Below are 26,809 nucleotides of genomic sequence, written 5' to 3'. Positions count from 1 at the left end.
AAGCACAGACATTGTTAAAGGAGCTTTTTTGTCCCTCATCTCTATTACCTGACCGTCCTCTGGGATGCCGGCACCCGCATGGCAGCCTGCTGTGGTATAGTCGTACACACACCCAAACAGGCCTCCTTACCATAGGATATACTGTAGACTACTATTGTTTTCATAGACATCTAAATGTACTATTACAATTCTTAAAACTTGACTTACTGGAGCCTTCGTATTAGCTTTGTCAAATTCATACAGTCTTTTTGGGAAGTCTAGACCACAATAACTCAAAAGGTCAGATGGGGGAAGTGTGGGCAGAGAGATGTCATGCTTTTTCAAACTCATTTTGCAATCATGTAATTTTCTTTTCTTGAGCTCTAGTCATCATGTGCTCAGACTCCGGAGATCTGCAGTGAGAAATGTGTCCCACTGTCTCATGACATGCATCATTTCACACATGCGCACAATAAGATACATTCTGTAGGATTTAGCATTTGGTATTGCCATCATTCTGTCCTTTTATTGCCATCAAATCCTATCTGACTTAATGGTCTTTAGAACCCATTTACCTTTTGTAATGTGAAATATTTTCAAGAGAAGTGGAGTGGATTTGGTTGAAAAGGCAGAATGATTTACTTAAAGGTTTTTACTTAAAGGTTTCAAGAGCAGAAGAGAGTGAAGGTTTCTTTTACGATTGTCAGTGGAATAAAAACAAATGAATTTGCAGTTATTTGTGATGATTAGTAGTTAAAACATTAACACACACTTTAATTTGTATAAGCAAATGTCCATTTGTGGCTATTTCATGAAGCAAAAGTCATGCTCTTTTTCTGTGTGTCTTTCAGGTGCCCTCCTGGTTTCTTAGGCGAGTACTGCCAGCACAGAGACCCGTGTCACGTGGGGTATTGTCTGAATGGAGGAGAGTGCACTGTGAGTTTGCCTGGAGTTCCTGTAAGCCCCAGCTGCGATTGTCCTCTGGGCTTCAAAGGCCTCCACTGCGAGATCCAGGAAAAATCTGCCTGCTACCCTAAAAACCCCTGCAGCAATGCAGGGACGTGCTCGCTCCTTCCCAAAGACAAGTACAAATGCCGCTGTGCCCCTGGATGGACAGGTCAGCTCTCTCTCCCTCACTAGGATGCTCGTGTGATTTCTAATTTAACTGAATTTTATAGGATTAATTCTTTGGAACATGCCTGAGATGACCTATTATGCTGTCTAGGTGGCAGCTCATCCATTTGCTCTTTTGTAATCAGTTATAAAACGTTTAGCTTTAGCTAATATTGCTTTTTAACTGGCCAGTGGCAGCTTTAAAATGCTAACATGTGGAATCACATGTGTGAAGAGCGCATGAACATGTGAGCACCACACGTGAGCGCCACATGTGCTTCTTTCTCAAAATGTGAAATGTCAATGAAGACAGCCAGTTATGTCTTTGTACATATAATGTAACTGATTGATATAAGGATTACATAGTTTGTGTAAATGTGTAAACAGTTAAACACAAAGTCTAAGCCATATAAACTATTTGTGCTTCACAGTCAAACTTCAGAGAATCATGCAGTGCCAATCATTTATGCCAACATTGTCCATGTCTATATAGTTATTGTAATCCAAGTATTGAACAAATAATAAAAAGTAATGACATGGATGAATATAAATCTTGGCTGTTCAAGTGTAAGTATTGTTTTTTTCCATTGTCCTTCCAGGTCAACATTGTGAACATGAGGACAGTTGTCTGTCCAGCCCTTGTGCCAACAGGGGTGCCTGCCAAGCTCTCCCAAACCAGGAATTCTCCTGTACCTGTCCCCCTGGTTACCATGGCCCCCGTTGCCTTAATGACACTGATGAGTGTGCCTCGTCCCCCTCTCCCTGCAAGAATGAAGGCTTGTGTGTGAACACCCCGGGGTCATATCAGTGTAACTGCCCGCCCGGTTTTACGGGCCGTCATTGCGAGTTAATTTACATACCCTGCTCTCCATCACCCTGCCTCAATGGTGGAACATGCCGGCAGATGACTGACACAACTTACGTATGCCACTGCCTTCCAGGTTAGTTCCATAAGAGTAAACAGGAAACGGCTGCAAGCCTAGCATGACAATCTGATAAATTGGAGCAGAAATTAAATTGTTCTTGCTACTTAGATCAGAAGTCAATTTATATTAAAAATATTCTTCAGCTGAATTTAAATTGAAGTGATATTGATATACAGCTGGGATGGCATGAGGGTGAGAGTAAATGAGAATTAAAATTAATGGTGAATTTGTTTTTATCTCAGACTAAAGCATTTAGCTGTTTTCTAAATGTCCTCATGGTCACTCCCTTATCCGAGACGCTGGTTGTATCTGTATTTGTTTGGGGATGAAACACACAGAGAGACTTTAAAAATCTTTAAGAGTATAGCTTTTAATGATAGATGTGCTGGCACAACACAGCAACAGGCCAAAACCAGTCTCTGACCTCAGGCAGTGAACCCGAAACGTGAGAAATGTCTGTTCGTGGTTTAAAGTTGAGCAATTACATTTTAATATTGCCACAGTGAGACAGAGCTCCTTTATGACACTAAAACCAGCTAATGAGTAGAATTAAGAGCAAGTTTGATGTAATTTTCTCCATTCTCTTTCTTTGATCAGGTTTTAATGGAACAAACTGTGAGGTGAACATTGATGATTGTCCAAATCACCGGTGTCAGAATGGAGCTACTTGCATGGATGGAGTAAACACGTACAATTGCCAATGCCCACCTGAATGGACCGGTATGGAAACGTGGAGGTCTTTTCTTATCTGTGTTGCATTTGAGTGATTTTGTGTCTTTTCATTCTAATTACTGTCAATAAAACCCCCCACTTACTTAAATTTGTAAATTGTTGTATTGAGCCATACAGTTAATTTGAATGAAACCAACAAATTGCTTGAAGTAATAAGACCCTCCATTAAAATGGAAATCTGTCTGAGCTGATAGCCTCGTGGGCAGACCCGATCCCACCCTGTTCTCTCTCCCACATCGCTTCCTGTCACCTGCTCTCACTGTTCCTTGCAAACAAAGGCAAAAACTCCAAAAAGAAATAAATAAGTAAGTGTTGAAATCTGGACCTTTGTGATCCCAGGTCAGTTTTGCACCAATGACGTGGATGAATGCAGACTACAGCCCAACTCCTGTCAGAATGGAGGTACATGCAGTAACACACTAAACGGCTACAATTGCGTGTGTGTGAACGGCTGGAGCGGTCTCGACTGCTCTGAGAATATCGATGACTGTGCCGCGTCACCCTGCACCGCTGGATCCACCTGCATTGATCGTGTTGCATCTTTCGTCTGCAGCTGCCCTCCTGGCAAAACTGGTGAGTAACAAAATGTGAAGGGGATCTACTTCACCATGCACGGTGTGATGCAATAATAGTTGATAATTAAAGATAATTGTATGTCAAAAATAAATAATACTGGTTCATCAGTATGGACAGTTTTATAAAGTAGTATACTCTTTGGAGTATACACACAACGCATATTAAACCAGACATGAACCATTGCAATTGTTTTGATAATTAAAGGTTTGCTGTGTCACATCGATGATGCCTGCACCAGTAACCCTTGCAAGATGGGAGCTCAGTGCGACACAAACCCGGTCAATGGCAAGTTTAACTGTAACTGCCCCTCGGGTTACAAGGGCAGCACGTGTGCAGACGACATTAACGAGTGTTTCATCGGTAAGACCACTGGAAGCCCTTACGACTTTCCTCATCTTGCTCTGTTTTTATTTCTCTCTTATTTTCTTCCTGTCCTGCATACGCAAGATATATTATGTATCGCTTGCATGCATTACTGTTGTGGTTAAATATTCTCATTTACAGTGTTAATTTGTCTAAAACCTACTGCTATAATTTAATCAAATTCTTAAGGAGCATTACATATTTTCCATTGATGAGAGAATAAAAACGTATAGTGCAACTTAAATTGGCGAGAAACTGTTTTGTAAATTAAAACACAAGACATTACATTTTGAAACAATCATATTCAATAAAAAACTAAATAAGAATAATTGTAGCTCAGATCTTCTAGATGGCAATAAAATCAGTTGCAAGTTATCTATGCAAAGATTTATGTACTGTATGTGGGACTATGTATGTGAAGATTTTAAGCATTTTTCTGACGTTGTTTCATTTGCTGTCTATCAGGGCCAAACCCATGTGAGCATGGTGGCTCATGTATGAATACAGATGGCTCGTTCACCTGTTATTGTGCTCCGGGCTACACGGGCCCCCGCTGTGAGACAGACATCAACGAATGTATCTCCTATCCTTGCATGAATGACGCCACCTGCTTGGACCAGATAGGAGATTACACCTGCATCTGTATGCCAGGTAGTCACACACACATATGGGGACATTCCATAGACTTCCATCATCATTTTATATCAGGCTTATGATATTTTCTATCCCCTAGCCCTACCCCAACACCTAAACCTAATAATCACACAAACCTTTCTGAGTCCCCACACAGTGATTAATACCAGTACACACACACTGTAATCAGACGTATGATGACACCGATTTGGCTCAGCGTCCCCTCATTCATTTATTGACTGTATGTGTGTGTTTCCCATTCATAGGTTTTGAGGGAGTTCACTGTGAGATTGACATTAATGAGTGTGCCAGCTCACCTTGTCTTAATAATGGCAAATGTCTGGACCAGGTCAGCCGATTCGTCTGCGAGTGTCCTCAGGGTGAGCATAAAATTGACCCATGCTGAAAGATGAATTCATTACTGCTGCAACATGCAGATGCTGTGAAGTGCTACATAATTCTGTGTGGATACTGTATGTGATGACATCCTCTTCGGTAGTCATTCAGACTACCATCAACCAGAATGTCTAATGTGATGTTAATGTTGATACTGTTAATTCTGATTGTAAATGTGTGTGTGACCACAGGTTTCACTGGGGAAATGTGTCAGATTGACATTGACGAATGTGCCAGCACTCCTTGCCATAATGGGGCCAAGTGTCTCGACCGACCCAACGGCTATGAGTGTGAATGTGCTGAAGGTGGTGTTACTAACTTTTACACTGCTGTTTTAAACTGTCATAAAAATGATTAAGTAAACATTTGTTTAGTGTTACTGTGTAAACTTTACAAATTAACAAATTACTTTAATATTTCATGGAATAAAAAAAATTATGTAATTATTTATTAATTTAACGTAATAGTTGTTTGAACCTTACTTGCTTGCAACAAATCGATATTTGTGTGCCATATTTGATTTGATTGCAGTGGACGAATTTTGGGTGAATAATGACTCATGCACATATGTCTTCAAAAGAAATATTAAATGATTAAATGCTTGAGAAGTATGGGCTGTTTTATGGTGGTTTATTTATTCGGGAGTTGAATTGTTGTTCAATTGTGTAAATATAAATCTCCATTTATGCATTTTGTTTTCGTTTTTGAGTGAACTATCTCTTTAAGTTGTGCTCACAGATATGACCTTCCTGAAGCATGCGACTTATTTTCATATGTCTTATTCGCTGATCTCTGTAGGTTTCACAGGGCCGCTGTGTATGGAAAACATTAATGACTGTGAACCTAAGCGCTGTCACCATGGCGACTGTATAGACGGAATTGCAACATTCTTCTGCAAATGTCAGCCGGGTTACATGGGCCCCATCTGCAGTGAGCAAATAAGGGAGTGCCAGAGTGACCCCTGCCAAAATGGAGGGCGCTGCGTCGACCTGGTCAACATGTACCAATGCAACTGCCTGCCAGGCACCTCAGGTCAGTCCAAAATATGGTCCAGGCTGTGTTTTACATCTATGTATCATTTTATTTTCAAGAAGTCCAATTATATTATCAATGAAGTTTATTTGCAACAACAGTCATAGTTTTGTCTTTTCAACTGTTTGGGATTAAACATGCTGTTTACTGGCTATTGTACATTTAACTGATAAAAAGTATACATGTTAATTTGCACATGATGACTATATAATGGCAATTTTTGAACGACCAATTTTTGCAACTTAGTTTATAAAAATGAGGTTAACATCTGGTATTAAGGGATGGGAGCAGTAATGTCTACACAGCATAGCAAACTGTCAATAAAAAACAAGAAATGTCTGTTTTAAAAGACCTCCAAAAGTCCCGACATACTGCCCGGCCACCTGTATTAGTGAGTTGTTAAAAGGTCAGACCTAGAGTTTGCAATGTGGTTGGTTTTTGAGGTCTGACAGGGTCACTACATCCCCCTGCTGGACACTCAACCTTACTACACACCCAGAAAAAACATTTGAAATAACAGGAAAAAATCTTTTTTGTCACATTCGCTGTTTGATTTGATCTTTGTCTCTATATAGGTGTGAACTGTGAGATCAATCACGATGACTGCTCCAGCAATCCATGCCAGCATGGGATCTGTCAAGATGGAATTAACGAGTACAAGTGTGTATGTGAACTTGGATACACAGGTCTGTTCACACACACACATGCACATAAAAACATTTGTGCAGAGCCTTATTTGAGATTTCTGTGTACATAGGTTTTCTCTATCATTTATTATTGTTTGCTCTTTCTTTTAGGGGAGAGGTGTACAGAGGACATAGACGAATGCAGCTCAAGACCATGTCTGAGTGGAGGGACATGTGTGGACAAGATCAATGGATTTCAGTGTTCGTGTCCGGCAGGGACTCACGGTCCCTTGTGTCACTCTGGCGCAGATTACTGCAGTCCTCAGCCTTGCCTGCACGGAGAGTGTGTCGAGCAGCAGGACGGGTAGGAACAGCCGATATGCTTTTCTGATATAATTTCTCTCCGTTTACCATTTTCTGTTAAACTCTAAGTATGTTTGTGCATGTAGGTACCACTGCGCATGTAAAGCTGGCTGGGAGGGCAAGAATTGTGAACGAGAAAAGAACGAGTGTTTGTCAAACCCATGCCAGAATGGAGGAACCTGTAATGACCATTTGAACAGCTACATATGCGTGTGCCCCCGTGGATTTGCAGGTATAAAGCGAGACTTACATTGCAAACGTTTCAGACAGTTGGGAGTTAAACTTACTATGTGTGAATGTGAATATTTTGATTGCATCTCTATGCCCTTTTCTCTCAGGTTCCAACTGCGAGATTAATGTTAATGAATGTGTGTCAAGCCCATGTATGAATCAGGGAACCTGCGTGGATGGAATCAACAGCTACACCTGCCACTGCATTCTACCTTTCACAGGTGACACACATCCACATGTAACACAATATCCCCTCTGGGTTCAGTTCAGCGACATGCACCACACCGTATATTATACGGCGTATAATGTGACTCATTCTTTGAATGTTTTCTCACACACTAAGGGAGACACTGTGAGGAGAAGTTGGTTCCCTGTGCATCTCAACCATGTCAGAGAGGCGGTGTGTGTCGACCATCTTCAGATTACACTGCATATACCTGCCAGTGCCTTAGCGGCTGGGAAGGCAAGTGCTTTAAGTCTTTGTGTTTTCTTGCTTTTATTCCTCAAAAATATATTTGGGGCTAAATGTAAAAATGTTGTTTGTGTATTATATAAATGTAGGAGCCCAATGCACAGAGGATGTCAATGAGTGCAGGAGGGGCCCGTGTCAGAACGGGGCTCAGTGTGTGAACACGCTGGGCAGCTATAACTGCGAATGCCAACCTGGGTACAGTGGAGTCAACTGCCAGACCAACATTGATGACTGCAGCTCCAGTAAGTGTCATTTTCACAGTCACATTGATCCACATCCTGATAAACAATGGCATATCCATATTTTGACAAACCATCATCTTATTTTGTTAGTTTGTAATCTCCGTTTCCCTCTCTTCTCCAGATCCATGCCGTAACGGTGGCACTTGCGTGGATGGAGTGGACCATTTCTTGTGTAAATGCAGAGCTGGCTTCTATGGAGATCGTTGTGAGGAGGAGAATGACGAATGCGTTAGCGCCCCCTGCAGGAATGGAGGTCTCTGTAAAGACTATGTGAATAGCTACACCTGCGAGTGCCCGCCGGGGTTTGATGGCATCAACTGTGAACGCGACATCCCAGATTGCACAGACACGTATGTTTTCTGTATAAATGAAATGAAAGCGTGTGTTTCCTTCAAGTTTATAATTAGAAATTTCATTTAAGTGATGTTGTGGCATGGAAATATTCCACCAAGTGTTTGTTCATTCATGTTCCACAGGTCGTGTCTCAACAACGGAACGTGTGTGGATGGAATTAACCGTTTCTTCTGCCGGTGTCGACATGGTTTCACGGGTCAGTTTTGCCAGTTTGAGCTGAACGAGTGCGACTCTCAGCCTTGTAAAAATGGAGGCACCTGCATAGACGGCTTGGGGACTTTCCACTGCACCTGCCCGCTGATGTACAATGGGAAAACCTGTGAGGTACGAACAGTCTGTCCAGTCTTGGAACGTGAACAGGTGCTATTAAACAACTTTAGTTGGTGTGGCACAATTTCTAGATAATTTCGAAACCACTTAGATATTAAACCACACCTCAATACTACACAATCTGCTATTAGTTCCATTACAAGTTCTTTGAAATGAGGAAGCTTGTTTTCATGAAAGAATTTATGTTAAAATTATGATTTCACTGTTTCTTCATAAAAACACAGGAAGTGTGAAAATTCATATTATACAGTTTAATAATGAAGTGTTGTAAGTATAGTTTTCTTCAGTCTGTTGTTCTTTGGTAATTGTTGCCCAACTGATCATTGACTATTTTTGTTCAACAGTCAATGGTGAATGTGTGCAGTCAGATTAAGTGTCAGAACGGAGGCAGATGCATTCAAAAGGAGATGGATTGGAGGTGCAGTTGTAACCCAGGCTGGACTGGCTTGTACTGCGACATACCCAGCGTGTCTTGCCAGGCTGTTGCCATCAGCAATGGTGAGATATCAGAAACTGTTTTAGCACTTTGAGCTCAAGTTTAAACTCTTTATATTAATTTAATATATATTAAAAATAGAAAGTAGGTTTATGTAATTTATGCATGAGTCTTTAATGTATCTCAAACCATATTGATAAGTCTAATAATACATGTTCATGGTCCTGCATGTGGTCTAGGTGTTAAAGAGGACATGGTCTGTAAGAATGCCGGACTCTGTGTGAACAAAGACAACACACACCAGTGTAACTGTCAGAGAGGTTACAATGGCAGTTACTGTGAGCTGGAAGTGGATGAGTGTTTGTCCAACCCATGCAGATATGGAGGAACCTGTGTGGATTATCAGGGAGGATACGATTGCCAAGTATGTCCATCAAGACCTTAAAAAACTTTAGCAAAGGTATTTTCAAGAACTGTCTTTTAATATCCAAATCTCTCTCCTTGTCTATCAGTGTAAAGCAGGTTATCAGGGTGTGAACTGTGAATACAATGTTAACGAGTGCCAATCAAATCCTTGTCTCCATGGAGGCACCTGCATTGACCTGGTCAACCGTTTCTCTTGCTCGTGCCCTCCTGGCACCAAAGGTATGAACCAGTGGCTGCCTATTTTAATGGATCTTTAGCACCCTACTGTCATGTAAATATTCACTTGTTCTGCAGGTTTGCGGTGTGAAATAGACGTTGATGAGTGTGCCCAGGATTTCAGTACACGTTGTCTGAACGGCGGCCAGTGTGTGGATGGTTTGGGACGGTACACCTGCTCCTGTCCACCTGGTTTTACCGGGGAGCATTGTGAGGGAGATATAAATGAGTGTCTGTCCAGACCGTGCCACCACCCTGGAACCATCGACTGTGTCCCGCTCGCAAATGACTATCAGTGCCGCTGCCGTCTCGGTTATACCGGTGAGACTCAAAAGCCGATATTTACGTATTTCTTTCAGTAAATTTATTGTTTGAGAATATTCAAAGTAACATGTTTGCATAAATGCACTCATTATCCTCCTGCAGGTCGACACTGTGAGTCAATGGTGGATCTGTGCCAATCCAAGCCGTGCCACCGCAACGGCAGATGTTCAATGAACATGAGTTCGGTGCATGGTTACAGCTGCACCTGCCAATCCGTAAGTGCTGTTTAAGTATGTATACTTGTGTGTATGCGCTTAAATATTTCCTCAACTGCAAGGTGTTTCCTGTCTTTTTTCCCAGTCACTGAATTTACTTTATTTACAGTGAATAAAAAAGCTGCTCACCAATTTTTACTAATCGCTCTCGGAGAGGTGATGAAGAATATTTAATTGTCTTATGTGCTGTCTGATCTTTGCTTTGCTTCGGGTATAATTGTTTCCTCTTCTTAAGGCTATTTGTTCTTTTATTCTCATGCTTGCGCTAAAGACAGAGGCTGCATACATCAGGTATGAAGTTAAAAAAAACTGATCTTAAAAGATCCTTAAAGCAGGCGATCAACTGAAAATGTACAGTATATTTGTGCTAATTGTATTGACACCAGCCCTACACTCTCAACTCAATGATTCACTTTTCCAGCCACTCTTTTGTATTATATCTCCCCTCTCTAATTCAGTTTCTCTGGGGCTTTTTTTTGCATCTGACAGCTGTTTCCTCTCTTGCAGGGTTTCACTGGCTTCAACTGTGGTGATTACCCCTGTGCCAACGTCCGTTGCCTGAACGGTGGACGGTGCATGGAGACGCTGGGGCGGCCACAGTGTCAGTGCAAAAACGGTTTTACCGGCCCACACTGCGAGATCTTCCAAAATCTCTGCTTGTGTCGTAACGGAGGCACCTGCATCCCAGATCCACGTGATTCCAACAAGTTTAGCTGTCGCTGTGCGCATGGATACAGCGGGCCGGATTGTCAGATTTTTTCTAGAACTACACCTACCTGCCAACACGTGGAGTGTGGACAACGGGCAGGAGACAAAGTATGTGACCCACAGTGCAAAACTGCAGAGTGCGAGTGGGATGGAGGTGACTGTACATTGCATTTCGAAAAGCCCTGGAAGAACTGCTCAGCCTCTGTGCCCTGCTGGGATCTTTTCCATAATGAACGCTGTGACCAAGAATGTAACAATGCCGGCTGCCTTTTTGACAGCTTTGAATGTACTTCGGGTCAGAGCACTTGCAAGTATGTGTGTCTGAAGTATGCTGTAAATTGTTAGTAGTACAAGTTATTACTAGTGAAATTAGTAGTATGTTTTTTGGGTTAGATAATAGTTAACTTTTCTCACAACTTTTTGCAGAATTACTATACTTGGAACGTGCACCATTATTAAGATTTATAGTAGCTGTAGCTCTCTGTCTCTCTCTCACATGGTCTTTCTGTCTCTTTACCCTAATTCTCCATTCAGGTATGACAAATACTGTGCAGACCATTACGGCAATGGTCATTGTAACCAGGGCTGTAACACAGAAGCATGTGGCTGGGATGGACTGGATTGCGCTACAGACGCTCCTCCCAAACTGGCTGACGGCACACTGGTGATCGTGGTGTTGCTGCAGCCCCAAGAGTTGCTGGATGACAGGCAGGGTTTCTTGCGCTATTTGGGGATGCTCTTGCACACTAACGTGCGGCTAAAGATGGACCAGCAGCAGAGACCTATGGTGTACCCCTATTATGGAAAAGAGGAAGGGGATTTGCAAGATGGTGTCTCCACGATGAAGCTACGTGGCAAACGAGAGTTGGGGAAGGAGGTTCTTGGGTATGTTTTTCACTTGTGGAAATATCAATATGAACCATATTTTCCAAAGTCATGTCACGAATAAGTCATTAGTAACCGGTAAATCTGTGTGCTTTAGATCGAAGGTTTTCCTTGAGATTGACAATCGTCAGTGTTCACAGCACTCAAGTGAATGCTTCTCCATCGCAGACCAGGCTGCGGCCTACTTAGCTGCCGAGTATCTGAAATCGGAGCTGCCGTACCCCCTAATCTCCGTCAGCAGTACGTATACTACCAGAATGCATTCTGTGGTCTGAAATTCAGTCTTAAATTCAACTTTGTTAACCACCCTGCTCCCTTTTAGGTGGTCATGATGATCCTCATCCCGTGCCCCCTCTGCTGTATTTGGTTGCCGTGGCAGCAGCTATCATCTTGTTGATACTGATATTGGGTGTATTGGTTGCCAAGCGAAAACGCAAGCAAGGATTTTTGTGGCTTCCTGACGGCTTTATGGCAAAAAAGGACTGCAAGCGCAGGGAACCAGTGGGCCAGGATGATTTTGGAATGAAGTAAGTGTGGCAGTTGAAAGTCTTTTCAGAACAGAAGTCTTTTCAGTCACCCTTCATGTTTGTCTGTAGATTTTGCCAATATTTTACCAATAAAATGTATCAAAGAGCTTGTAAACTTGGCAAACACAGTGTTTAATTGTAAACTTGACAAACACAGTGTTTAATTGTAAACTTGGCAAACACAGTGTGTAATTGTTAACTTGGCAAACACAGTGTTTAATTTTTGAAAATAGTTTTTTCCATTCCCGAAAGGTGCAGTTTTGGAGATACAAGGTTTCAGTCTGACATTGACGATTTAATAATTCCAACCTGATGTGAATCTAGGCAGTGTTTCATGTCTGGTGGAAGCTGGAATGATTTCATTTTGTCTTCTTGTTCCACTTCTCTCAGGGACATACAGAAGCCACAGGATGTTGGGATGATGGATGGCAGCTCTACCCATCACTGGTCAGAGGAGGATCATCTAGCTAAGAAACCCAGGGTAAGAGAGGGAACCGTAAGTAATAAACTTACACTTGTCATTGTGAAAGGGGGTTAGGACTGTTTTTAATGATTAAATCATGAAACCTCAACATTTGGGGAACAAATTATTCCAGAATTAAGTTTTCCCCAGGGTAAAAAGACTACTTTATAATTTTTTATCAAACTGAACGCCTCATTTCCGCAGATGGAGGATAAGCCGTTGCTTCCTGTTGGAGTGGATGGAGGGGTGGACAGAAGAGAATGGACCGTGCAGCATCACAAAGCTGCAGACATCACGCTCACTCCTCCTCAGGCAGACATAGATATGGACAGCCTGGACGTCAATGTCAAAGGACCAGGTAATGTAACTTCTAATTTTTTTTATTCTTTGAGAAGTTGAATAGAAGTTTATTAATTATTTGTTAAAAGTAAATTTTATAAGTAAGTGGATTTCCTGTGAATCAAACCCATGCGCCACCAGTATTCCACAGGAACACATTTCCGTTAAGGGGTTGGCCAAGTCTGTCTTCTCTCTCTGTCTCAGATGGTTTCACTCCCCTCATGCTGGCCTCATTGCGGAATGGCAGCAGTTCTGATTGTGGCAGCATGCTGGGTGATGAGGAGGAAGAAAGCGGTGCAGATGAGCCTGGCACAAATGTTATAACCGACCTCATCGGACAGGGTGCTTCTCTCAATGCCCAGACAGACCGCACCGGAGAGACCGCCCTTCATCTCGCTGCACGATATGCTCGCGCTGATGCCGCCAAGAGGCTCCTGGATGCCGGTGCCGATGCCAACGCTCACGATAACATGGGCCGCACCCCTCTGCATGCGGCTGTTGCGGCAGATGCCCAGGGAGTCTTCCAGGTGAGGGAATTCTAAATAGAATTTTCACGGTCATTTAAACTTGAAAATAATTCAAAAATTATTATTTTGACACTGTTTGAAGACAAAAGAAATGTGTGTACTTTCAAGAATTTTAATCATTACTGTAAACATTTTTAGATTCTAATCCGAAACCGTGCTACGGATCTTGATGCCCGCATGAATGATGGCACCACACCACTTGTCCTGGCAGCCAGACTGGCAGTGGAGGGCATGGTAGAGGAGCTGGTGCACTGCCATGCAGATGTCAACGCTGTGGACGACCACGGTGAGAAACACATGAACACAAATATTTCACAAAACAGATTTGAACTTTTAACAATTAAACTGCATAAATACAAAAACAGCCTTATTTAATCTTATCGCTTGGTCTCGTTTTATTCTTAGGTAAATCGGCTCTGCATTGGGCAGCTGCTGTCAATAATGTAGAAGCCACACTGGTGCTACTGAAGAATGGAGCCAACAGAGACATGCAGGACAACAAGGTAAGAGCTTCTGTGTGCATTTATTTATTTGGGTGCTTTTATTTACTTTTTGTTTGTTAAATAATATTATTTATATAAGTAATATTGTATAGTTATTATTTGTTTTTATTAATAATAAATAACAAGTATTCATGTAATCATAAGGTTTGGTAATTTGCTAAATGTATGCTGTTTGTTACATTTTGTGTATACTGTGCTGTAGGAGGAGACCCCCCTATTCCTTGCGGCCAGAGAAGGCAGCTTTGAAGCAGCTCAAGTCCTACTAGATCACTATTCAAACCGCGACATCACCGACCACCTCGACCGCCTGCCGCGTGATACCGCCCAGGAGAGGATGCATCACGACATTGTGCGTCTCCTGGACCAGTACAACCTGGTACACAGCCCACACTCCGGGCCTAACCACATCGGAAATGGAGGAGGACACTCTATGATCTGCGGGCCGAACGGAACAGGATTCATTGGCATGCGTCCTGGACCGCAGGGCAAAAAGAATCGACGTGGTGGAGGCAAAGCAGGCGGCGTTACAGGCGGGACAGCCAAAGATCTGAAGGAAATGAAAGCCAAGAGGCGGAAGAAGCCTGCTGGCGGAGAGGGACCAGGTGTGGTGGCGGTGGGCAGACCTGTGGGGAATGTCACCAAAGCAGCCGGCGGTCTCTCCGAAAGCTCCGTCACCATGTCACCTGTGGATTCTCTGGAGTCTCCTCACTCGTACGCCGGAGAGCCTGCCATCACGTCCAACACGGCAAACTCTCCCCCACTGCTGAACAGCCCGTCTGTAAGGCCCATGCTGCCCCCTGTCAGTCACATGCTTGGCCAGCAGCAGAGCTGGGTGGGTCTGCCTAAACACCCCTACAACGGCCACATTTTAAGTATCATGCAGTCCCACCAGATGAGCATGGGCCACACTGGAATGCAGCAGCAACACCATAGCCCTGGCATGCTCACTCCGATGAATGTCACCATGAGCCGAGAACAGCTGCCGTCCATCGTCACCTTCCAGACGATGGCAACGAGCAGTGGGCAGAGCCTCCTCAAGCAGCCGCAACAGGGGCAGATGCAAGCTCAAGGGCAGAACCGGAGCCAGGCCCATGCAAGCCAGCACCTGCACTGCAACCAGGGTTTGATGTACCCCATTCCTGACGTAGGAATGCTTCACGGCCTCTCACACACGCTTCAGCACCCCCATGGCCACAACCATAGCCTCCCTCACGGGCACGGGTTGGCAGAGGGGCAGGCACGACAAGTGGCATCCTATCAGCCACGTCAGAGCCCTGTCGATAAATATCCCACCCCTCCGTCCCAGCACAGCAACGCCACTGCTGGCTCCGAGGGAACCACCCCGGGTCATCCCTCACACCCTCCCAGCGAACACCCTTACCTCACACCTTCGCCCGAATCGCCTGATCCCTGGTCCTCTTCATCCCCACACTCCAATTCAGACTGGTCCGATGTCACCACAAGCCCCACCCCTCTAGGAAACCCTCATTCACTGCCTACTTCCTGCCACAAACACATTCCCGAACAGGCTCAGCTGCAGCCCCAGTTGCAGCCTGTGCAGCCGGCACAGTCACATCAGTCACAGCGCAGCAGCGTGTATGCGTAAGAACAGACCTCAGTGGTGGACTCAAACCTTTGGAGTTTAATTGCACGGCCATTTTGTTTTCTCTGTCTAGGTGTCAAAGGAGTGGCCAACTATCAGTCTTCCTTGTATTTTCTCTGCCCATCATCTTTATGCATGTTGACTGTGATGTTTGCATATTAGAAATTTCCACAAGCTCATATTTTTGGTTACCCAAAAGATCATAAAATTGAATCAGAAGTTACACAGAACCTGTCTTTAAAGCAGAGAAAAACAATATATTTTTTAAAAACTCTGAAATCCACTGCTACACATGGAGGATCAGGCAAGTTATCTGTGGTTACTGTCCCAGCGTGGGACTTTTTCTTGGAACTTTTACGAATTGAAGGAAATTTTCTCATTTAATCTGCAATCTTTTTGCCAGATATGCTTAGGTGGTACCAATTTGTCTTTTTTTATATAAGACATCAGCTGCATGTGTTTTCTTATCGTTCACCTTTTTTGTACTGATGGAATGTTTCTTAAAGAATACTTTTGTGGTGTCGCATTTAGATTGGAGGCATGAATATGTCAAGTGGAGGAGGTCGACATTTATTCCCACATATGCCATACATCTCATTCATATGTGGTTCAGAGCTAAACTGTGGTGTAAATAGTTGATTGTAAAATGTTACTTTATGTATCTCATTGCCCGTCTGTTACTTTGTATCTTCTGCCTTGCCAATGAATAAAAGAGGTAAAATGATGTTTGTAAATATGAAAGGGTTCAACTTAGTTTCTTTATGGTATGCAGTATTTTGTGTCCACACAAATATAACAGATGAGTGGAATTCCAGCAAATGGAAAAGTTTAGACAAATATTATCAGTGCCTTTTAAATGTGTTTGTAATCATTGTTACTATGTTTTTTGTTGTTGTTCTGCTTTGTGTTACATTAATATTCTGAGCAGTTTCACTGGTTCGTTTTGTGTTTTCATTTACATGATTTTTAAATACATGTATTTCCATGTATTCTCTTTATTGTAATGCAATCAACCTGTCTGCGCGACCATTCAAATCACTTGGTAATTTAGAAATCATACTTTATACAAATTCAAATGTACTATTTTTGCTTTTTATGATTCATGTTTTGAGCAAAGCTTTATAAGCCTGTTTAGTACAATCACACTTTTCTCTGTTTTGCACAATAATGCCCCTATATCTCCTAAACACCAAATAAACACTCAAAGTAGTATATAGAAAGCCACGCATACCTTAGTCAGAGATGATAAAATACTTTTTATAAGGTCTTATTAACTGCCAGTATTTGATTGGATGGCTCAATATTAAGAGTGTCGACTTTACATTCACATGTCTAAACAAAGTCTTTTGCAGTATGTTCCATAGGCTCTTTTTGGAATCAATTGGCATCATTATGTGGCTAAAATATCACTATTCAATGTAAAACCGACAATATGTTCCTGTTGTAGCACTTATGGCCCCTTCAACAGAATACATTTTGGTGTAATTTAATCTAATGAATGGGTTTGTCCACCAAAAGATCATTGCAAAGCTTCTGGACCATTGTATTTTCAAGCAAATGTTATGCAAAGCTATTTTTATATGTGCTGTATATTGTTTTTATGCTTATTGTGTATCTTCTTTTCCTGCTCACCAAATATATGCATAAAACATGCTAGAATGAAGTGATTGTTTCATTTTAGGATTTCGTAGATGAAAATCTGATTTAAAGAACAAAGGTCTGTGTATCAGAAACAAACAAATTGATCACAATAGTGATGAAACACAACAATAAAGGAAGAGCTTTACAGTTGTATCTGGCTAAATGAGTCATTTTCATGCAGCTTACACACATTGATAAAGTTTATTATTCATCACCCTTCTGTGCAGTTAATGGCAGGACACTTGAATGCACTGTAGTCACCCAAATCCTTATATTTATCAGTGAAGACTGTAAATTCAGACTGTGAACATAATTCATTAACATGGTATATAATAAAACATAATATAGTTATTTCAACAGTAACCACTGAATCAAAATGATATTTTATATCTATTCATTTAAATGAAAGAAGATGAAAGAAATAAACCGGCATAGTTCTGTCCGCCGGTCGACAGGTGGCGACAACGAGGAGCAACGAAACAACAGGACACTAGGAAGTACCGCAAGATTTTGTACAGCACACTGGACAGTCCGGTTTTTATACTTGATGTATGACGAAAAAGCTTTGAGATTGACATAACAATTGTATATTATGGAGACCTGTTTATCCTGACGGCTTTTTCAGTCAAGCGCTTAGCCGCACTAGTTCCCAGCCTTAAGGTGTCAAAATAAGACACGACTCAACTGGATATTTAACGTTATATATTCGCGGGAATTTAACTGTAAGGATGGATCTTTGAGGGTTTTTGGGCGGCCAGACGTTTATGTTAGTTTTCAAACTCGTTATCTCGAATTGCAACTTCACTTCTTCCGGGATCTCCTCACTAATCTTCAGCGAGGGTGAGTCTACATAAAACTAAAACTCAATTGAGATTCTATCTTTGTTTAAGATAAAGTGTTCATAGGTTGACATTTTTACTTGTGGAAATAATGACGTATCTACAATTAGTATTTAACGCTACTGTTAATCTAGCACATATAACGTTAACTATTTAAACTCATTGAAACATTGAAACTCGTATTTTTATTCTTCATTTCAGTCTCTAATATGTGGCCACAATTTAAGAAAACTTAAGGGTTCATGTTTGATTTCTTCGTGAAGAAAACTATAGAGTATGTGTACATAAGCTTTACTGTACTTTCTAGGAATTAATGTTGACAGAGTCCATCCAGCTGAGACAATATTGTGTTTAAACATCCGTATGCTCTTTGCCCTTTTCTCTTTCATCATGTCATCACAGAGAGACTGTGAAAATGGCATCAGCCAATCTGAAGTATCTCTCTCTGGGGGTCCTGGTCTTCCAGACCACCTCTCTGGTGCTGACCATGCGTTACTCACGGACCCTACAGGGCGATGGGCCGCGGTACCTGGCCTCCTCTGCTGTGGTGGTCGCAGAGCTCCTCAAGATCTTCACCTGTGTGGGACTGGTCTTCAAAGAGCACAGTATGTTTACCTTGAAAAAAGCTACTTTTTCGACCTTTGTCAGTTCTCAAACAGGTTTCTGTGTTTATTGTTCTATTCTATTATAATTTCTTTGGTTGTTCTTGTGGTTTTAAGCAGGATGCCCATGAATAACAAATTAAAACCTGTTTATGGCATTTTCCTCTGTGTAACACAAGTGATTAAATTCTGAGAAATGTCTCGATTGTTTTGTGCCCGTACAATAGAAGTCGATGAGGTCACAATTGTTTGCTAACCAACATTTTTCAAAACACCTTTTGTGTTCTGGAAAGTCATAAGGGAGACATGAAGTTGAATACATTTCATGAACAACCCCTATAATGTTTACTCCATGCTGTAATGTTGTAAGGCCCGATTCACATTTCGCGTCTAAAACCGCTTGGAAAACGTGAGCCTCGCCGCGTTCTCTCTTTGAACGACTCGCGTGCGGCACTCCGAAAAGTTGAAGTGTTTCCATCTTGATAAGGCACCGACTCTTCTAGAAAAATGTGTACGTTGCGACTCTGTATGTAATTTACTTGCGCCAAACGCATAATTTGCGTTTGGTGTGAAACCATGTGTTGCTTTTGCTCTGGTTGCTGAAGATAATTTTGGCTTTTTATTGTATTCTTTTAACACACCACAGCATGTGAAGATGTCTCTATCACTCACTGTGTTCTTTGGATGACAGCGAGATTATAGTGAACGAAGTGTGAATTGCAGCGATGTATTTCTATAATTAAACCATGCATTCAGCAAGCGGAGAGGAAAATGCATGAGACATGACCTTGTTTTATAGAGCTCCCCTTTTATAACTAAACCTCTCAGATTGTCTCTGATCATTTTCTTAGAAATTTGCTCGATTCAATAGGAAATGACAGAATACGGTAACAAACGATTGAGTAACATCAGGGAAATCTAGTGTTGCCAGACATTTGACTTAAGACGGTTTTCAGTGTATTCTGGCCAATAATCACCCACATAGACAGGAAGAAACCATCTGTTTGACATGTAAATTCATCAACCTGTTTGCTGTTTGGGTGCAGGTTAAGCTGAAATAAAATTAGACTATCTCAATAATAGACTAGACAGGTTAATTATTGAATTAGATTTCCTGTGAATGGAAAATAGTCTAGAATTACTGTCTGTCTTTACATAATAATTCTCTCAGTACAGACAACTAAACAAAGTGTACGCTTTAGTGTGTGAAAGTAGTAAGGGCGCTGATCGGCGTGTCGGTTATTTTAAGGTCTCATTCGCAGAATCCTTCCACTGCACTGAAATGGATTTTCCTTACCTGAAATCATTTTTGATGATGAAAAGTGCACAAGCACTTAAACATTATGAAATACGATAAAACAATTAAAAGCCAAACGTTTATTTAAAAAAAGTGTGATAAACTTTGGCAAATCCAATCATTTGTAATTTTAGTCAGTTGATGAAAGCGTGCAATTTTCACAAGCGATTTCTGGTTTGCGTGGAGAAAGTCAGAAAGTAGTCTCATTACAATGGCTGTGAATTTGATTAATTATTTTTGGATAAATATTGTGTTTGTGTTCGGCAGGTTTCAGTGGCCGAGCGCTGAGCAGTTTACTGAGACAGGAGATTCTTCACAAGCCTATAGAAACATTAAAGCTGGCGATTCCTTCAGGTATCTACACTCTGCAGAATAACCTGCTTTATGCAGCGCTGTCAAACCTTGATGCTGCTACGTACCAGGTGAGTCGCCATTCAACTATCCATCATCCTAAATCATCATCCAAGTTTTGTTTTATCTGATTCGCCATAAAAAATCCATCCCTCTTCTTCACCCTACTGAACTTTTAGGTGACATATCAGTTGAAGATCCTCACCACAGCCCTATTCTCAGTGTCCATGCTGGGTCGCCGACTGGGGGTGTACCAGTGGCTGTCTCTGCTAATTCTTATGGCTGGGGTTGCATTTGTACAGGTAAAGCTGAATGAGAAGCCGCTAATCCGCCAAAGCAGGGGTCCCCTAACTTATTCCTGGAGGACCGGTATCCTGCAGAGTTTAGCTCCAACCTACCTCAACACACCTGCCTGCAAGTTTCTGCTGTGCCTAGTAAGATCTTGATTAGCTGCGTCAAGTGTGTTTGATTAGGGTTGGAGCTAAACTCTGCAAGACATCCGCCCTCCAGGACCAAACATGGGGACCCCTGCACTAAAGCAATACGTCTTCGACTGCACTAAAAAATGCAGTCGTTGAAATTATTGGCTGACCTCTGTGTTTCTTGGTTTGACAGTGGCCTGCTGACTCGCCATCGGATCCTCAGAAAGAGCAGCTGACTGCGGGCTCACAGTTCGTGGGACTGGGGGCCGTACTGGTGGCTTGTTGCTCCAGTGGCTTTGCTGGAGTTTATTTTGAGAAGATCCTCAAGGAGACCAAACAAAGTGTCTGGGTTCGGAACATCCAGCTGGGTCAGTGTGTTTGTGAAGAAATGTGTCTTCCATATTTTTCAGAGTTTGTTTGTAAATAGTTTATCAATGTGGGTCATTCTTTTTTTTAAATTAGTTTGCCCTCATAAACTTTCATTAAAATCAAATCTTTATACATCCAATTAAATCGCGACAAAGACGAAAGCCATGGCCACTTTTTCTCATTCGAAATTCTATTTCACTTGGAAATGCGTCAAAATACGGAAGTAAGACTTATCATAACTACCGGTTCACAGGGACTTTAAGTTAAATGTATTGGAGTTCGCAGTCTCCTCCCTGATGGCAGCAACCTGAAGAAGCTGTGGGTCGAGTGGGATCACCTGCAATGCAGAGGGCTTTACGGTTGAGACAAGTTCCATAAATGTCCTGAAGGGAGGGGAGAGAGACCAATGATATTCTCAGCTGCTCTCACTATGCATTTGAGGGTCTTGCGGCAGGACCCGTTGCAGGTGCATTACCACACAGTGACCGCTGGTGCCTCTGTAGAAGTAGCATTTGATGGGGGCTGGGGCACTTGCTCTTCTCAGTTTGCAGAGGAAGTAGAGACGCTGGTGCTTTCTTGGCCAGTACTGACGTGTTTGTTGTTAGTCCAGGAGGAGCCTCAGTGATGTAACTTGGTGCTGCTCACTCTCTGCTCAGTCACACCAGTCCGCAAACTTGCTGAGTAAGGTTGGAGTCTTTTGACGGTTTGCAGTTTTGGTTCAACAGGGTGTAGAGGAGGCGGCTAAGCACACATCCTTGGGGGGCCCCAGTGTTCAGTGTGATGGTACTTGATGTGTTACTTCCCGTTAGGAAATCCAACAGCCAGTTGCACAGTGAAGGGTTTAGTCCCAGCTGGACCAATTTGTGAGTGAGCTGTTGAGGGATGATTGTGTTAAATGTTGAACTAAAGTCTATGAACAGCATTCTGACGTACAAGTTTTTTTTGTCCAGATGAGTGAGTGCAGCATTGGGGGCAGTGACAATGGCATCATCGATCGAGAGCTTGGACCGATATGCAAATTGGAAGGGGTCCAGGGAGGGGGACAGACTTGATGTTGAGCATGAATAGCCGTTCAAACAACTTCATGAGAATAGGAGTAAGTGCAACTGGACATTAGTCATTGAAGCAGAATGGAGATATACATATGACAACAAGCTGACTTAGGAGTACTTTAGTGACGGGACTAATAAGTGGTCCATATAGGCACATCACCAATCTGTGGAGCCAGAATTCTAGCTGAGTGATAACTGATTCTTCACTGAGTGAAATGCAAATCAATCTATAACCTTTACATACAATTTTCCCCCTTTGTATGCAGGCAAACTTACAAAGTCAGCAGGGGATCAAATAATTATTTCCCTCGATGTATTGAGAAAGTGAGAAGCACTTTTGTCCAGTTGTGTGTCTTCACACAACTGGACAAAAGTGCTTCTCACTTTCTCAAACCCCACCCACTATTTTGCCCCCTCTGAGCATGACTGAAACTAAAGTTGTCAGAGATGTACAATGTTTTTCTCTAACGCTGAACATGTCAATTAACCCATTGAGTCAGAGCTATGTAACACTTCAAATTGCATAAGTAAAAATCAACTGTCAACAAAACGACACCATGACATCTATCTAGGATAAATGCTGTTTTTGTAAAATAACCGTTATCAGAATTTCAGACTTTTTGGACGTTTATTGAAATCAATCCAATATCCACCCACAGATAAATCATTTAAGCAACCTTGCACACAAAATTTGCAGGTAACATTTGAATGCTCAAGTCATTTTATCCAATGTGTTCTTCTTCCATGTGGCGCCTCGGTGTCGAGTTATTTTTAACTGGAATGTGTGAATTGAGCGTCTGTAGTGGTTCACCTCCTAATGTGAACTTCTGTTCTTCTTTGTGAACTGAGCCAAAATAAGCCACCCTGTTGCTCTGTAAACCTATATAAATACACACCTATGATGCAGTACCATCACGATAACTCAACTAGCTTATATGACAGCCTTTACATCGATTTCTTTGTACTGATGAACACAGAGAAAGATATTTGGAAGAATGCTTGTAACTAAACAGATCTTGGCAACCATTGACTACCATGGTAGGAAAAATTACAGTGGTAGTCAATTGTGCTTCGAAACTGTTTGCTTTCTCCTACATTCTTCAAAATATCTTCTTTTCTGTTCAACAGAACAAAGTAATTTATAAAGCAAATTTTCCTACTATGGTTGTCAATGGTTGCCAAGAACTGTTTGGTTACAAGCATTCTTCCAAACATCTTTATCTGTGTTCATCAGAAACGTATATAGATCTGGAACAACTTGAGGCTGAGCAAATAAAGACAGAATTTTTATTTTTGGGTGAACTGTTCCTTTAAGGGCTTGACTGTGACAACACAATTTTTGATTACACTGCACACATTTGGCTTTATGTATCTTTGGGGTTTGCGTTGTATATAAATTATAACTACATGCCCTCTTTGTCTCCTTTGTCCAGGCATGTTTGGGCTGGTGTTCGGGTTGTTCGGGATGTTTGCCTACGATGGTGCAAGAGTCCAAGAACACGGAATGTTCCAGGGCTACAATATGCTCACCTGGATTGTTGTTGCGCTGCAGGTGACTCTAAGTGGTTTTCGGATTCTTACAAACCTGTTGTAGCTCTTAACATGCGATTCAGTGTTAAGAATAACAGGAAGCTGTTCCAAGTTATTGCCTTGCAACTTATAAAATGCAACCTTATGAATTAAATAATTTTATTTCCTTAGGCTCTTGGAGGGCTGGTGATAGCTGCTGTTATCAAATATGCTGACAACATACTGAAAGGCTTTGCTACATCACTTTCCATCATTCTTTCCACATTAATTTCATATTTCTTGCTCGAGGACTTCGAACCAACCAGGTAACAAAAACTGGGATTTTTTTCCCCTGTGCTGATTTTAGAGATTAAATTGTTTTAACTGTATCCAACTGAAAATGTTCTACCTGTGCAGTGTGTTTTTCATGGGCGCGGCATTGGTGATAGCGGCAACGTTTCTCTATGGTTACGAGGGCAAACCGGCAGCCAACCCAAGCAGAGCGTGAAAGAGAGAGTGGACGAGAGCTGAGGTGAAAGTGCAGCAGAACAAAAGGATAAAACGATGGAAAGGACGCAGAAGAGGAGGCGTTGAGAGGAGAAAAACAGATTGATACAAGGTTGGATTAACAGGATGGGCCACTGCTGTGCAGTGCTGAGCTGAAACACTCGAGTCGAGTTAGCGTGAAAAGTATTCATCTACGCTAATAACATCAGTGTGTGGAATAAAACCGTTTCCTAATGTGCCATTTTCTGTCAGATTTTTTTGAGGATTGTATTGGACAATCATGACTTTCCAGGAAATGTAGCGCCCGACTTTGCCAGTTTCCGTTCGTGTTCAGTAGTTTTATATACATTCATCCATAAGGGGTGATTGCTGCTTTTGGGTCGCTGCAGTGGCCTGCAGTAATTTGCCACAAATTAAACTTGAATCTCACAAAAACTTGTGAATTTCAGGTTACTGATGGCGTCATTGCTTCACTGTATTTTTCATTGATCAAATCCAACCGCTTCAGTCCTGAAAAAAGATTTTTTAGGTTATTTTTATTAACTGGGTTGCTGGCTTAGGTTTGTGCAGGTGAAAGAGGTGAATGATGGACATTTTGTGAATATGATATAAACTTTTCATATATTTGTAATTAATAATGATGCTGGGAAGTCAGTTTGTGGACCGTCTCCACTGCCGTGATTACACTTTTTTTCAACAAATTACCTCTGTCACCAGGCAATAAATAATACTTGATTTAATATATACGCTATATATGCAAGGAATTGCTTTTTTAAGTGATTTTGAACTTTGTATGACTCTATATAAGTTGCTGGTGATGAGTAATATTAAATCAGGTGTTGTGTTATATAGTCTTTTTTTTCCCTCAAGCAATATAGGCATTTTCACCAGGATAGCACAAAACTTTAAAGAAGAAAGTTTGGCATTTTCCAGATGTATATACTGTAAAAACAATGCATGCAAGCACAGCTTGAAAAAATGATTAAAAAGGCAAAATAATTGTTCTGTACCTACATCAGGTTGGTCTGGCATTTATTCAGTCAGTTCTTGCATTCCAGTCCTTTAGTATATGCTGTTTTTGAAGAAAGCATGTCCCATATGGCATCATAATTTCAGTTTGTACAAATGCAGTGACTTTAATGATCAAGTCAGCTGACAGTTTTATATTTTTATCATCAAGAAGTCACTTCAGCTTAATTTTTGTCGGTGTTGGGTGCTTGAGAGGCAGAAGAGGAGAGGTCCTTTTAAGAAAAACAGGTGAGTGGTTTTTGTGCTTTTGAATTTGGATAAAGGCCTATGTGTTGGATATTAGGAGGAAGGTATGGATGGATTATCATGGCAGTTATTTTAAGTGCAAACATAATTACTTTGTTCCCAGGTGTGCAGAACTGTGATTTTGTAGCTCCAGACATTTCCTCTAAAGCTTCAAGTTTTGGAGTTATGTATAGACCTTCAGGAGTCTTTAGGGTTCCAGGTAGCAAACGCAGCAGCAGTATGCAAATCCAGGTTGTGCTTGGTGGAACTTCTTTTTTTCTCTACTACTATAAACAACAAACTGATACAGTGGTAGGAGCTTCGGTCTCCTTATGCAAAGGTAGGATTTTATAATGGTCAACTTTAAGTTAAACTGGAATTGCAATGCAAACTAAATCAGCCCAGTTTCAGTATAATTTCTAATTATTCTGTGTTGTCCAAATGTTCCTCTCGTAGGGAACAGGAGCCTTGTGTTTTACATGAGGAGGTTTTTCTGGCGTTCTCATTTAAAACCTTGCTGTGTTGAAGCTCATATCAGTTTAAAGACACTGAATTATTGAAGCTGAATAACCTACAGACCCCCCAGCACACTTACATTTCAGATGTCTCACTACACTTTTAAAAATAAAGGTGTTAAAAAATGCCATTGAAGAACCATTATTGCCTGTATGGTTCCATAAAGAACATTTAACAACCACAAATATATTTGACAAAAAGTTATTTGTCGTGCATGAAGGTTCGATATAAATACGTATTATTCCAAATATATATAACTGGTTTATTTAGCAATATAAGATTGGTTCTTTGGGGAACCAAAAAAAATGGTTATTTTATGGCATCTCTGTTTTGTAGTACCTTTATTTGTAAGACTGCAATTGAACAAACCAAAGATACATCAACATTAATCTGGATAAATCAGATTATTGAATATTCATTTTCAAAATACTTAAAATGTGAAATGTATGTGTGTTTAAGTGAAACAATACAGTTTTCCAAAATTTGCTTCTCTATGAAATTATTATAATTTGCATGTTCTAAAATTAACGTAACTTGAGCCTGTTCCATTTCTTAAGCGTACATTGTAAAGAAAATATTTCCCCTGCTATCTGACATTGTTCCACATTGTTCCTGTGTGTTCAGCAGAACAAATACATTTGTACAGGTTTGGAACAATCGGAGGGTGAGTAAATGATGACAGAATTTTCATTTTTGGGTGAAGCATCCCTTTGTGTAGTTGACTGCAACCTATTGTATTAATTTTATTGTATTTATCAATTTAATAAATCCTTTAAAAAATGGCAGGACAGTAAGCACTTTACTCTCCTGATTGTATTGGGTTGAATTCAGTTTTATTTATTTATTTTATTTAATCCCGATTCGCTTAATAGGACTAGGTGTTATAATCCCACTATTCACAACATTGTAA

The 26,809-nt window shown here is 41.3% G+C and overlaps 2 protein-coding genes across 5 annotated transcripts in view; both read left to right on the top strand.

The window, feature by feature from the left end:
* Window positions 1-17,333, top strand: part of notch2 (notch receptor 2) — a 38,772-nt gene extending 21,439 nt beyond the window's left edge. The window contains exons 3-34 of the mRNA XM_079467946.1: window positions 831-1,096; window positions 1,692-2,033; window positions 2,616-2,738; window positions 3,090-3,323; window positions 3,531-3,686; window positions 4,155-4,340; window positions 4,589-4,702; window positions 4,910-5,023; window positions 5,517-5,750; window positions 6,326-6,436; window positions 6,548-6,740; window positions 6,826-6,971; window positions 7,078-7,191; window positions 7,314-7,433; window positions 7,532-7,684; window positions 7,806-8,034; window positions 8,161-8,362; window positions 8,713-8,866; window positions 9,044-9,228; window positions 9,317-9,449; window positions 9,525-9,767; window positions 9,873-9,985; window positions 10,493-11,004; window positions 11,228-11,578; window positions 11,676-11,818; window positions 11,901-12,105; window positions 12,496-12,586; window positions 12,773-12,926; window positions 13,112-13,434; window positions 13,573-13,720; window positions 13,840-13,937; window positions 14,140-17,333. Of these exons, the coding sequence (XP_079324072.1) occupies window positions 831-1,096; window positions 1,692-2,033; window positions 2,616-2,738; window positions 3,090-3,323; window positions 3,531-3,686; window positions 4,155-4,340; window positions 4,589-4,702; window positions 4,910-5,023; window positions 5,517-5,750; window positions 6,326-6,436; window positions 6,548-6,740; window positions 6,826-6,971; window positions 7,078-7,191; window positions 7,314-7,433; window positions 7,532-7,684; window positions 7,806-8,034; window positions 8,161-8,362; window positions 8,713-8,866; window positions 9,044-9,228; window positions 9,317-9,449; window positions 9,525-9,767; window positions 9,873-9,985; window positions 10,493-11,004; window positions 11,228-11,578; window positions 11,676-11,818; window positions 11,901-12,105; window positions 12,496-12,586; window positions 12,773-12,926; window positions 13,112-13,434; window positions 13,573-13,720; window positions 13,840-13,937; window positions 14,140-15,543 (7,294 nt within the window). The 3' untranslated portion in view covers window positions 15,544-17,333. The remainder of the gene's footprint in view (window positions 1-830; window positions 1,097-1,691; window positions 2,034-2,615; window positions 2,739-3,089; window positions 3,324-3,530; window positions 3,687-4,154; window positions 4,341-4,588; window positions 4,703-4,909; window positions 5,024-5,516; window positions 5,751-6,325; window positions 6,437-6,547; window positions 6,741-6,825; window positions 6,972-7,077; window positions 7,192-7,313; window positions 7,434-7,531; window positions 7,685-7,805; window positions 8,035-8,160; window positions 8,363-8,712; window positions 8,867-9,043; window positions 9,229-9,316; window positions 9,450-9,524; window positions 9,768-9,872; window positions 9,986-10,492; window positions 11,005-11,227; window positions 11,579-11,675; window positions 11,819-11,900; window positions 12,106-12,495; window positions 12,587-12,772; window positions 12,927-13,111; window positions 13,435-13,572; window positions 13,721-13,839; window positions 13,938-14,139) is intronic.
* Window positions 17,334-17,627: 294 nt separating this feature from the next.
* Window positions 17,628-25,143, top strand: slc35a3a (solute carrier family 35 member A3a). Of its 4 annotated transcripts, XR_013787345.1 has the most exons (10): window positions 17,628-18,021; window positions 18,222-18,294; window positions 18,423-18,625; window positions 20,187-20,341; window positions 20,450-20,572; window positions 20,886-21,060; window positions 22,012-22,157; window positions 23,547-23,665; window positions 23,815-23,948; window positions 24,040-24,368. XR_013787345.1 is itself a non-coding variant. In XM_079468301.1 (9 exons), exons 2-9 carry the CDS (start codon window positions 18,263-18,265, stop codon window positions 24,128-24,130), a joined length of 1,032 nt encoding a protein of 343 aa, XP_079324427.1. In that variant the 5' UTR covers window positions 17,628-18,021; window positions 18,222-18,262; the 3' UTR covers window positions 24,131-25,143. The 4 variants fall into 4 exon arrangements, 2 of the variants coding, with proteins under 2 accessions (XP_079324427.1, XP_079324428.1); XM_079468301.1 differs by lacking the exon at window positions 22,012-22,157 and having other exon boundaries at window positions 24,040-25,143; XR_013787344.1 differs by lacking the exon at window positions 18,222-18,294 and having other exon boundaries at window positions 17,635-18,021; window positions 24,040-25,141.
* The last annotated feature ends 1,666 nt before the right edge of the window (window positions 25,144-26,809 follow it).

This window comes from Barbatula barbatula (genome assembly GCF_947034865.1).
Source record: "Barbatula barbatula genome assembly, chromosome: 11".
Classification (NCBI taxonomy): domain Eukaryota; kingdom Metazoa; phylum Chordata; class Actinopteri; order Cypriniformes; family Nemacheilidae; genus Barbatula; species Barbatula barbatula.
The sequence above is the reverse complement of the archived record's forward strand: the minus strand, read 5'-3'. Positions and strand labels throughout refer to the sequence as shown.

What these genes read in the sequence shown, in the direction of transcription:
- slc35a3a (XM_079468301.1), top strand. Translation starts at nt 18,263, where the DNA reads ATGTTTGATTTCTTCGTGAAGAAAACTATAGA. An exon ending in TTGATGCTGCTACGTACCAG is followed by an intron (nt 20,342 to 20,449) that starts GTGAGTCGCCAT and finishes CTGAACTTTTAG; the next exon opens with GTGACATATCAGTTGAAGAT. An exon ending in GGATTGTTGTTGCGCTGCAG is followed by an intron (nt 23,666 to 23,814) that starts GTGACTCTAAGT and finishes TTATTTCCTTAG; the next exon opens with GCTCTTGGAGGGCTGGTGAT.